Source organism: Pogoniulus pusillus, chromosome 10 (genome assembly GCF_015220805.1).
Source record: "Pogoniulus pusillus isolate bPogPus1 chromosome 10, bPogPus1.pri, whole genome shotgun sequence".
In the NCBI taxonomy this organism is placed as follows: domain Eukaryota; kingdom Metazoa; phylum Chordata; class Aves; order Piciformes; family Lybiidae; genus Pogoniulus; species Pogoniulus pusillus.
This window is the reverse complement of record NC_087273.1, coordinates 15,005,558-15,018,278: the sequence shown is the minus strand read 5'-3', so window position 1 is coordinate 15,018,278 and position 12,721 is coordinate 15,005,558. Positions and strand designations below refer to the sequence as shown.

Below are 12,721 nucleotides of genomic sequence, written 5' to 3'. Positions count from 1 at the left end.
CAGCACTGCTAGGCAATCATGCTCAATCCAGCACTTAAAAAAACTCAAATTCAGGCTCTAACCACATTAACGGGAGCAAGGATCCAAACCAATTCTGCAAACTCCTCAAACAACCTCTCATAAACTGATGTTGGCTTCTTGGTCTTGTTCTGATTTCTTCTCCCAGGACAGCACTGACTATGGCTTTTGCTTCAATTCTACAATCCAGATGTTTACTCTTTGGTGAAACATTTGGGGGGGGGGGGGGGGGGGGGGGGGGTAGTGGGCAATCAATGACATCTGCCATCACACTTGGAACAAACCTGCAGTTTCTAACCACAGGTGCTGCTAACCCAATAGGTTAATCCAATAAGCCCAACTGAGGTCTCCATCAAACTCTGCTACACCAGTAAATTACTTTGGTTTAAAAAGTGAGGAACACAGTGGTAATAAATCTTAATCTGGGACAATAAATAACTGCAATGTCAAATCTGGGATTTGGTGTTTTCCAGCACCATCCGTCAGGAAATTATTCACAACACCACAGCTCCAGGATGGCTACGTTATGGTATTGAGATTCAAATTTAATTAAATTACTCTTGTAGACCTGAAAAAAAAATGCAAGCAGCAAGAAAAATATCCAAAAAAAGCACAAGTGCTTCCCTGCTGGCTTCCACTTCTCACTTGCTGTGCCAACATGCTGGCTGTGATACTTCCGAGCTGATGCCAGAGCAACCTTCACCACAGAATCCCACCAAACACCCGTGGAACCAAGAAAGCTACATGACTGCAATCAACCACCTCTCTCTTGCAAAGTCAGGATGGGCCAAGAATTTCTATATCCTTAGATCACTACTCATTCCAAACAGCTAACATTTGCTGTGCCATGCAATCGACGGCAACATCACGATGAGAGTTTCAGCAAGAAAATCCTCCTCTGGCTCTCCCCATGAGTAACTGAGCCACACGCTCCACACAGCACACCCCACAGGGGAGACAGGTATGTGATGCACAGGAAGAGAAATCCAGCATAGAAGGACTAAATGGAAAGACTACAATTCAGGTCTCTTCAAGGACCCTGATGGCAAAATGGGAACTTTTTAAAAATTCCCTAGTGAAACGTAACAGGGAAAATACAGAGTCTGACTTGGTCTGACCAGAGATGACTCAGCAGTTACAAACACCTATCTTGGAGCTTAATTGCATCAGGTCTGCTCTCCTGTGCCAACCTCAACTCCTATGATCACTATCTCTTCATACCTCTTTTCATCTCTTCCCACTGCACTCTGCTTAAAATTATGAAGATTGGCAGCTCTTAGAGAGAAACAGCAAGAAAGCCACAAGCAGTGTTTGCTCACCCATTTCTTTGAACTCCTCGTTGGCGAGCCGCAGCCATGCTACATCCACGTCGTTGAGGTCATAGCGGCACATGCTGTCCGCTAACGTCCGAATGTCAACGTAGCCCAGCTCTGGAGGCTCTGAGCCTGATGAAACAATGTACTTCCTGGGACGTGTGAAGGTGACAGCTTTTGTCTCAGACACCACCCTACAACAGACAGGCAGACAGATGTCAGGTGTGCTGGGCTGCCCAGGCACTTGGGTCTAGAGAATCGAAAACTAACAATCATCTGTAAGCATCTAAACAATCACCTTGCGCCATGGACACGGGAAGAGAAAATGGTACAGTGCACTTCCATAACGGACTGGTGGTGTTATAAATCAATGGGAGTTGTCTAGAAAGCCAGATCATTACCACCAGTTAAATACAGTGAAAACAGTGGAGGATAGAGCTGTGCTTACTCCTCTCTGCAATCACAGGGCTGGAAGAGACCTCAAGGAGCATCTAACCCCAACTCCCCTGCCATGGGCAAGGACATCTCACACTAGACCAGGTTGCTCAGAGCCACATTCAGCCTGGCCTTAAAGACGTCCAGGGACGGGGCTTCCACCACCTCCCTGGGCAACCTGTTCCAGTGTTTCACCACTCTCACAGTGAAGAACTTCTTCCTAACATCCAATCTGAATCTCCTCACTTCTACGTTTGCTCCTTTCCCCCCACTCCTATCACTACCTGACATCCTAAAGAGTTACTCCCCAGCTTTCCTGTAGCCCCCTTCAGATACTGAAAGGCCACAATAAGATCTCTTGGGAGCCTTTTTTTCTCCAGACTGAACAGCCCCAACTCTCTCAGTCTGTCTCCATAGCAAAGCAGCTCCAGCCCTCTGATCATCCTTGTGGTCCTTCTCTGTTTAGATCTTTCTTGTAACAGGAGCTCCAGAACTGGATGCAATACTCCAGATGGGATCTCACCAGAGTGGATTAGAGGGGCAGAATCCTCTCCCTTGCCCTGTTGGCCACACTTCTCTTGATGCAGCCCAGGAGCTGCTTGCTCTCTGGGCTGCAAGTGCACACCGGTGGCTCATGCTGAGCTTCTCATCCACCAGCACCCTCAAGGCCTTCTCCCCAGGGCTGCTCTCAAGCCACTCATTGCCCTGCCTCTACTGGTGCTTGGGATCCACAGTTTAAAGGTAGAGTAGGAACCCCACTGGCTGCCAACTCAATTTTGAGACCCTTTTTTTTTAAATTAGTTTAACTACAATATCAAAAGCAAGAAAATTCAAGGGGAAAAGTAGTATTTTCTGCCACCTTTGAAGTCTGCTTTCTCACCATGTGCTTCTTTTGATTTTTTTTGTTTGTGTAGGGACAGAATTGCTACCTTTGTGGAATTCAAGAGACCTTTCCACAGAGAATCAGTAATTTAAACCAGCTTTACCTTCACTTACCCAAGCAGCTCCAAGCTCTGGCATCCTGAGTCTGCATTTCCTCTTTCACAGTCACTAATGTCATGCTGAGTCAAGCACAAATATTACTCAGCTGCTGCCTAAACTACCTTCTCTCAGGTTGTGAAGGCTCCAGCTGGCCAACAACCAATTCTGAAGGCATATTTTAGCTGCAAGCCAACTGAAATGTTGTTGGACCACATGCATTAGTTCAGGAAACGGCGAAGTACCTACAGTACATCACTTGCTCTAGGTCAGATTCCTGCAATGCCATAGCTCTGCAAAACCAGCAGCTGGGGGCACAAACACTGAATTCACAAAGGGCACCAAGAAGCTGGGGAGTTGCTTCTAAACAGCAACAGAACTCTGTCCGAGCACGGGCAGCAGGGTTCTCTCAGCAGAGGACACTGCACCTTCTCTGGTGCCACAAGGGAGGAGACAGCATCACTGTCTGCAGAACGCAACTCTCTGCTGGCAACAACCTAATCTGCACAACAAGCAGAACATCCTCCATGCCACTTTGTCCCCAGATGAAGTCCAATTCCTCTTCCTGTAAGAAGATCCTCATCTGCTGCTACTGTATCTGAGGGCATACATCTCACTAAAGCTTTGACCTGTTTCAGTCTCCTACACAGACCTAAACCCTCCCCTAAATCAGCTTGTTTCAGACAACTATCTGAGAAATGGTGGGCAAGGCAAATGCTGAATTTGGGGCTTCTGAGGTGCAGAAAGGTGCTGTGAAAGAATACAAATCTGAATGACCTCACCAGGCTATCTGCAGTGCCCAAACTGCTCCTGGTCATACTGCACAGTACTGAAATATTATAGACTACTACATCTTACAGAGAATTTACTTCCAATTCCTCAAATGTTCTGTACCATAAATTCCACACTGAGCACCTCTGCATGCCTCTGGACAGCACCCTGCACCTGCTGCCTAAATGCACAGAAGAAATAAGCACAGGTAGTTTGGCTTCAACCCAAAACCCACTAACCAACAGTGCTGTAGTCTCCCTGCTCCAAGGTCAAAGCCGGCAGATGCAGGCCTGGGCAGATGCAGTGTCATCCAGGAGTCCTTGGTGTGTATCAGAGATTGAGCTGTTCTGAACCCAACAACATTGCTGAGCCACATGGTAATGCCTCATGGGCTAGCCTGGACATACTCAGACATCTAACATCATTAAATGGCAATAATCTTTGTTCTCTCTTGTTCCAACTCCAATCCCAACTAAGCATAAAACAGACAGATGGGCTGCAGCACACCACTGCCTTTGCAAATGTATTGTTCAGTTTGAAACAGAAAACAGTATCTAACAGACATGACAAGGAAAATAAGTGTTTCCTGGATAAGAGTAAAAAGTATTGCATTAATATACTTAGTTAAATGCATTTAGTATAGAAGATACTTAGTTAAAACTGGATGGTTCTTCTAACAGCATAAATATTGTACAGTCATTTCCAATATCTGTAAATGAATCAACCAAAAAAATACCATGGAACCAAAATAAATGCTGTATTTTCTCTAGCACTTCATTCTGCCTAGCCTAACTGTTCTTTGGAAGGAACCTACGGCACAGAAGAAGCGTCAGGCAAGGGCTCTCCCAGCAATGCTGAGTGAGGTCAAGTCTGGGCTTAAAAATAGAAGCTATTTTTAAGGTTCTGTCATCACACTCCATCCTAATGCAATGCCAAAAATTGTTCTCTGACATTCACATTTCGGCACACAGGCAGAACAGGCCTGACTCCTAATCTCTCCCACCATTCAAAAAGCTGAGGCAGGTTGCTCTTCTTCTCTCTGAATTGGACCTTTCTAGCTAGACACTGTGCAATAAAGCTCAAGAAGCCAAAGCAACGTAGACACAGGCTGCTAGCATAAACATATGTGCATTTGTTTGCATTCCTCCAAACTGTACCTGGCTACTGGTTCTGGGATGGTCCCTGGGCTAACTGGCACTTGAACTCCCTTTTCCCACTCCTGCCTCCAGGGATCTGCCAGCACGTAGTATTCATCAGGGTTCAGCTGGAAAGAGTCATGTAACTTCATGGCAGTGATCAGGTCTGTCCTGAACATCTGCAAAGAGAGAAAAAAAGAGACACTGACATCGGATACTCACACTCTGTGATTCACAGCTTCAGGGTAACCATGGAGCAGTGTGTTACAAGGTCACTGTACCAACAGCCAGCTCACCCAGCCCACTGTAGGTCAGAGGCTTAGATTCATTGCAGGGAAAGGGGTGGCTGAAGGTGCAAATACTGACGGAATGACTTCCAGCTAATGCCACTAAGAGTCCTGATGCTCCCTCTCTGCTAAAAGTTTCTACCCGCTTTTACCTCCATTTTGGCTGCAATAAAAGCTGCAGGAACTTCAGTTTTAAGCCAGCAGCACAGGAAGGACTGATTTGTGCTTCAGTCTTTTTTTGCTGAGATTTTTAGTTTGTTTTTAATTATTGGAACTCTGACTAATCCAAAGACATTCTAGAAATTCCCTGTGGTAGAAACGGTCTACCATGACCAGCCACAAGAGGAAATTCTAAGGAGATGACTCTTTGTGCAAGTATTTTTAAAAAATATTCCCCCAAAAATAAATACAGTAACACCCAGACTAGAATTCTGGTGGCATCTCCCTGTTCTGCACAGGTGCTTGTTATTCCATCAGCTACAGACACCTCTGCACCGTGGTTGTCACTCTGCCTTTGCAGGATGTTTGGCAGCTTTGGGGTTGGCAGCAATGGCACCTTCTACAAGCTACAGGAGTAAACAATAAAGGGAGTCACTCTTGCAGCAGGCACGTTGTGTGCTGCAGTGGAACCTCTGCCAGGTTTGTCACTGTCTGTCAGCACTGCAGAAAGCCAGGGGTGGCAGCACAGAAATCAGAACTGCAAGTCTGCACTTGTTTACAGCTCTCAGCCTGTGAGACAAGGCTGCTGCACACCACAGCAGCTGCACTCAGCACTCCTCACCTCCACAACAACAAATGCCACATTCAAAGCAAAGGGTTAAAAAGCAATCAGGTGACAGAAAATAAACACCACCAGGACAAGAAGATAGGTAATATCTTAAGAAAATGTCACCCACAGACTTGTCGGTGTGTGGTGGGCAGAGTCAACAGGTAGCAGCCCCACCCTGCACAGTTACACAGGGACAGGCAAGGCAGCGCTCCCAGCTTCTCCTCCTGGGCTGCTAAGGGGACAGAGAGACACAACCTCCCAGTCCCAAACCAACAGCCACACGTTTACTGAGCTCCAGACACGCAGTGCACATGGCTGAAGAAGAACCAGCTCTCTGCAGAGTGCTACCTAGGCAAGCCTCTCCAGGACAGAACTATGTCATGTGCTCAAACCTCAAATAGGTTCCCTATGATTTAGGGGAAGTATTTTAGGGAAATGTATTAATTATACTTCTGAGAATGTTTCAAAGTGTGACTTGCCTCTTGCCATACTACACCTCTTGAAACCTCTCCTCCCTCCCAACAAGCATATACCACCACATTTTGTCTCAATATGTTTCTGTTTCTGCTCTGGTTTTGTCGTAAAAATAGCACAAAATCATGACATTTTTCTTAACACCTGTCTTGACATGCTCAGAAAAACTGCCAACATTTAAAGCTAAGGAATAATATTACCATATGAAGGAAAGGAAGAATGCAGGTAATGAAATATAATGGAATGCTTTAAACAATCCCATTACAACTCCTGTGAGGCTCCAATCAAGAAATGAAAAATAAGCCACAAAGTAAACTGGCTGACAGAACAAACAAGCACAGCTGGCCAGGGGATTCTGCACTTCCAAGTGACTTGAATTAAAGCAATGAAATGTCAAATGTAAAGAAGACTAAAAATATAAAATGGGATGCACAACTTGCTCAAACTGAGAGCCAAAGTAACTGAGGTTCTCAGATAAATCTGTTGCAGAACTCCCTTGGGAGCAATGCTAATGCAGCACCTGACAGCCAAGAAACTCCTTCCCAGGCCCCTGGTCCTGTGACACCATTCTTTCTGCTCTAATTTCTGATGCAATCAGACTGCCTGGAGCAAAGCAGAGCTTACAGAAGTGCTGGCTCACAGAAGCAATGAACACTTCAAAGCTAAAGGGTGAAACCCTGGCCACACTCAAGTCAATGGGAATTTTGCCACCAACTTGAACGAGCCCAGGATTTCACCCGGGGAGTTTAGCAAGTGTCACTTTTCTGCCAGCACACTTATCAGAACAACCAGTGCTGTGGCAATCAGAGACAAGGAGAATGTGAGGAAGGAAGGAGAGCGGCAACAGGCTGTGCAGCAGAGCCGAACAGGAGTAAATAAGCAGCTCACCCAGGCTGAGAACACCCAAGAGACAGCGCAAAGCTACAAAGATTCTGACAAATACAAAAAGAGGAGAAAACAGCAGCACACATGAAACAACAGCAGAATAGGTAGCTACCTCAGATCATTTCCTTATGGCCTTTCATGAGGGAGTTCTCAAAACAGAGTATAACAGGCTACTTCTAAGGCATGTAGGAAAGAGGGCAACGAAGCTGGTGAAGAGCCTAGAGGATAAATCTCATGAGGAGCAACTGAGGGAGCTGGGGCTGTTTAGTTTGAAGAAGAGCAGGCTGAGGGGACACCTCATTGCTGTCTACAGCTACCTGAAAGGACATTGTGGAGAGGCTGCTGCTGGTCTCTTCTCATAGGTATTTGGAGATAGATCAAGGGGGAATGGCCTCAAGCTGAGGCTGGGTAGGTTTAGATTGGACATTAGGAAAAAGTTTTTCATGGAGAGAGTGGTCAGGCACTGGAAGGAGCTGCCCAGGGAGGTGGTGGAGTCACCCACCCTGGATGTGTTTGAGTGTTGTTTGGATGTGGTGCTTGGGGATACAGTTTAAGGTGAATCTTGCAGAGCAGGGTTATATGTTGGATTTGGTGATCCTGAGGGGCTTTTCCAACCTGGATGCTTCTGTGTGATTTTGTGATACCCAAGGATAGCAAACATCACCAGCAAGAATAAACTCACACTGGGTCCTCACAGTTACAAAAAAAAAAACCCAACACAAAAACCATCCAATAATCAAAAAGATGATTGAAGGCCTCCAGTACCAGGTGTAGGTCACACTGAAAAATGAGTGTGATTCTTCCTATGGAAACTCTCTCTGTGAGAAGATAAACCTGGGTGTCTGAGATCAACAAAGTATGTTTCTTTTCCTAATCACTCACTCACTAATACATCAGAAACACACATACTGGGCAAGTATGTTAAATGCATAAATTCCATCTCCCAAAGTTAAGCCTTGCTCTGCAGCCTTTATAAACTCTGCAGTGTAGTATTTGCCTGCAGATAGGAAGATTCTGCAAGAATATATCCAAAGAACTGGACTGCATTTGTGTACTGAGAGCTGATCTATCCTGGGAAGTTCAAAGATTTGCATCTGCCTTGAAAGAATTTCCTCAAAGCACCATGCAAGACAGAAAGTGTGAGGAACCAGATTTCTAGTCTGACAAACACTTTAACAACTATCACACACCAAAACACAATATCAGCTAGGAAATAAATGCATGTAATATAAATGTTCACTGTTCACAAACCAAACTACAAATAAACCCCAGTGCCTAAACTACTGGAAGAAAGACTCAGCAGCTATGTTGAATGATAAATTCACAGACAGACAGTGGTGCTGGCAGTGCCTGTGCCAACAGCTGAACTCCCCAATCTCCTGGCACCAAAAAAAAAAAACCCCGACCGACAAACAAAAACAGGAGGAGTGGGGAGCAGGTGCCAGCTAAAATGCAGCAAAAAGAAAAAAACACTAAGTAAATCAGAAGAAAATGATCAATTACCAGAACATGTACAGGGCTCTGTATTTAATAGATGGAACAAAATGCAAATCAAACTCCAGAAATACCTCAGAAGGTTTTCGATCTTCATGTCTGGAACACGAAGTCCTCCGACGTCGAGATCTGGAATGCTGGGACCAGGTGGACAGACCTAGGACAGAGAAATGTTCACTTGCAGACTCTGCTGCTCCATGAAGGAAAACCTTTGCTCTCCCTGCATACCCAAGGAGGCAAACTGATGTCAGTGGGAGTAGATGAGGAAGACAAGGCAGAGTCAGGCTGCTGTGACAAACCTCCAAGAGACTCTCTTCAAGATGAGCCAGAAAACAGAAACTTACTCATAAACTTTTGTGCCCACCTATTTTGTTTATGATTTTCTACCTCTACCTGCAAGCACTGGCTGGACTGCACTTATCAGCTCTCCACTCAGCCTTTGAAGAAAGCTACTTCATAACATGCTTCCCCAGAGCATCAATACAGTGCTTTCAGCAGACTGATACCTAACTAGGAAGTCTGCTGACAGCTTGAGATGTAATCTTTGAAACTGAGGTATTGATGTCCTAAATATCTCTACCAGTTACCCATTTTTCACCAGAGCAAGCCTTTTGCAAACAAAGCACACTGCCAGACACACAGGGTAGAGCCTACCAAACAAGCTGTTGTCTCTTCTCTGCAGCAAATTTCTCTGTGTGATTTGTACCGATTTTGTCTGCATAATTATTCATGACACTCCAAACAAATTATGCCATTTTGCCTTGAAACCTTTTGACAGAGTCTCTGTCAGCTTTCAGAAATATTTTAACAGGAGAAAAGGAAGAAGAGAGACGATCTACACTCCACTGACAAGGTAGTGCTTTGAAACCCCAGTGTATTGTACCTGTGCACATCAACTGATTTTAACTCAGTAAGATTTACGGGCACAGCAGCTGTTTTCCACTGCCAACTCTACAGCAGTATTGGAAAAAAAAAAGGTGACAGTCAATGCCTGTGGGTCAGGGAGATGAAGGACTTGTAATAAGGTTCATGTAATAATAGGGGGTTAGAACCTATGTGTTGAACTCTGAAGGATGAACACAGATTTTGCAACTCTGGGCATTAATTGTAGATGAATAAAACTGAACTGGTGCAAAGGCCTTCCCACGCTGCTCATGTCTTCACTGGCTTAGCACACAGGTGCTAGAAGCAGAAAGTGTAAGGCTACAGTGGCATTCTTGATCATCATGAGAGTAGGGAGGCTTTACGGAGGGACTTAGATAGATTGGATCCATGGACAATGTTAATGGCATGAGGTTCAATAAGGCCAAATCCCAGGTCCTGGACTTGGGCCACAAGCAATGCTACAGGCCTGGGGCAGTGTGGCTGGAAAACTGCCTGGCAGAAAGGGAAGTGGGGGTTGTAACTGACAAGTAACTCTGTATGAGCAAGCAGTGTGCCCAGGTGGCAAAGACAGTCAATGACATCCTGTCTGGTACCAGAAATGCTGTGACCAGTAGGAGCAAGGAGGTGATTGTCCCCTTGAACTCTGCTCTGGTGAGGCTACACCCCGAGTATTGTGTTCAGTTTTGGGCACCTCATTACAAGAAAGATGTGGAGGTGCTGGAGCCAGTGCAGAGGAGGGCAAGGAAGCTGGGGAAGGGCCTGGAGAATAAATCTTATGAGGAGTAACTGAAGGAGCTGGGGATAGTTAGCACGAAAAAGGAGGCTGAGGGGAGACCTTATCACTGTCTACAGATACCTGAAGGAACATTGTGGAGAAGCTGCTGGTGGTATGTTCTTACAGGTAAATAATGATAAAACAAGAAGGAATGGCCTTAAGGTGTGACTGGGTAGGTTTAGACTAGACACTAGGAAAAAACTTTTCCCAGCAAGAGTGGTCACGCACTGGAATGGGCTGCCCAGGGGGGCGGTGGAGTCAACAGCCCTGAATGTGTTTAAAAACCGTTTGGATGTGGTGCCTGGAGCTATGGTTTAGGGTGCAGCTTGGAGAGCAGGGATATCCGTTGAATTTGGTGATCCTGAGGGGCTTTTCCAACCTGAATGTTTCTGTGAACAACATTGCCACACATCATCCAGCAGAAACCTCTTGGTGATCAGAAAGCACTGCACAGGATGAGGTAGGTTATATATTAAAAGCATAAATCACCTTCCAAGTTAAATGACTGTCAAAGACTTTCACAGTATCACAGTATCATCAGGGTTGGAAGAGACCTCACAGATCATCAAGTCCAACCCTTTACCACAGAGCTCAAGGCTAGACCATGGCACCAAGTGCCATGTCCAATCTTGCCTTACAGCAAGAAACAAACAAGCAACAAGTCATCAGAAGAATTAATTATGCTGTAGCTATGCTTTTGCCATTTCTTTTCAGCTAGTAATACGTTAAGGACTCTGCTCCAGTGAACATCCTCTGTAACACAGTAACAAACATCAGACATTAGGCAGAACATGCTGAATGGTCAACATGAAAGCAAGGTACACAGGGAAAATATCTTATCTTCTGAAGTAAGAATACAACAAAGACCATTTTTAAGCAAATACTAGTGTTTTAATTTCAAAAAGGCTGGTGATTTGAAACGTCTGTGAGAAGTCACAAGCACTTCTCCTAAACCTATTTTACCATTTCTATTCCTAAGTGGGGGATAAAAAAAACAGGGGAAAAGTACTGATAGCCATTTCCTAGTATGTGTGGGACTCCCAAGAACGTTTAACTACCGTTCTGTTTAAATTATCTCTTAAAAACTGAAGAAAAACACACAAGCAGCAGCAAAAACTCCTGAGTACTGTATCAGCATGTAACCAAACTCAGAGAAGTCAGAAAGGAATAAGCAAAGTCATTCAAAAAACTGATGTACACAGCTCAAATTCAGACTATTCCTACAACATAACAATGCAATTATTAACATTTCAACATCCAGACAGATGTGATTTCTTCAATCCAATGAGTCTTTTTTCCAGGCTAACTTCCTGCAACAAATAAGGGAATAGTTTCTTACATAGTTCTGTAACAGCTGTTTCCTCATACATAAACATGGTGAATATGTAGTAAAATACACAGTGTTTCTGTAGTGAGCTACTGAAGAGACAGTTGTATTTTTCTCAGCAGTGCAAACTGCTATGAGAAAAAGGTGGAAGAATTTCTCAGAGGACGCCTACTGCCCACTAAGACCTCTAAACTGCAGCTGACAGGTGACCTCTGGTAAGGGCTTCACTGCAATAGGGAAAATATTTACTCACTGAATAAATAAGCCCAGCTGTAAGCCCCACATTCACAAATTCAAATAACCGCTTAGAGACACAAGTGCAAGGAACTGTGGGAGTCAGTGAAATGATAGTGAAATAATCAGCCCATAATAGTAGTAAATTTAACTAGTTTGGAAATCTCAAGTATTTGCTAATGGCAAATATCACTGCTTCAGCAGTGCCAAGACCAGGTCACTGAACTACCCAAAGCTGATGTCATTAATAAGCAATCCACCCACTCTGGGTGTATCAGTGGAAGAGCAGGCGGAAAATGAGGATGGTATTTGTCTTCTAAGCATCCTTTCCATTAATTTCCTATCTAGTCCAGAAGAGGGACCTTGCTGAAAGAGAAAGTTCACAGGCAATTACAGCTACTTCAGTGACTAATGAGCAGATTTTTACATCCAAATATACGCAGTAAGAACCATTTCTGATTTATGCAGAAGGAACACAGGATCCAGAACAGTTTTTTTGTATGATATAATCACATGAACTAGCTATTTTAGAAAAATTCCAGAGACTTTTCACCAAAATAAGCCTCTTGCATGAAGTACCCAAAATGACTGCTTTAATCAACAGTTTTCTGAATACTAGCCTTAGTCTCAAATAGCATTGGGGTCACCAAGATTAGAAAAACAACTAAACGTCAACACAGAGTTAGACTCAGCTTTGGTGTAACACCACCAAATACAACATAAGGAAAGTCTGAATCACTGGGATTTGGAAGATGTAAAACTTCTCTCCTCACGGGAGAAATGAGTTCTACAGCAGATGGAAAATTGATGAGATGTTAATAGAGCCTATACTATCAGGTGAGGAACAGTAGATGTGAAAAATACACAACTCCAAAGCACAAAACTAAACACATCCCAAGCATGAATCGCTAGGCACTGGAAGTAAAAGGCATCCTGTCAC

The 12,721-nt window shown here is 44.4% G+C and overlaps 1 protein-coding gene across 2 annotated transcripts in view; it reads right to left on the bottom strand.

The window, feature by feature from the left end:
* JADE1 (jade family PHD finger 1) overlaps nt 1–12,721 on the bottom strand; it is a 74,732-nt gene that overhangs the window by 12,567 nt on the left and 49,444 nt on the right. For both annotated transcript variants that reach the window (XM_064149984.1, XM_064149985.1), the window contains exons 3-5: nt 8,635–8,717; nt 4,673–4,830; nt 1,338–1,525 (exon numbers count right to left, since the gene is read on the bottom strand). In XM_064149984.1, coding sequence (XP_064006054.1) covers nt 1,338–1,525; nt 4,673–4,830; nt 8,635–8,717 — 429 coding nt within the window. The remainder of the gene's footprint in view (nt 1–1,337; nt 1,526–4,672; nt 4,831–8,634; nt 8,718–12,721) is intronic.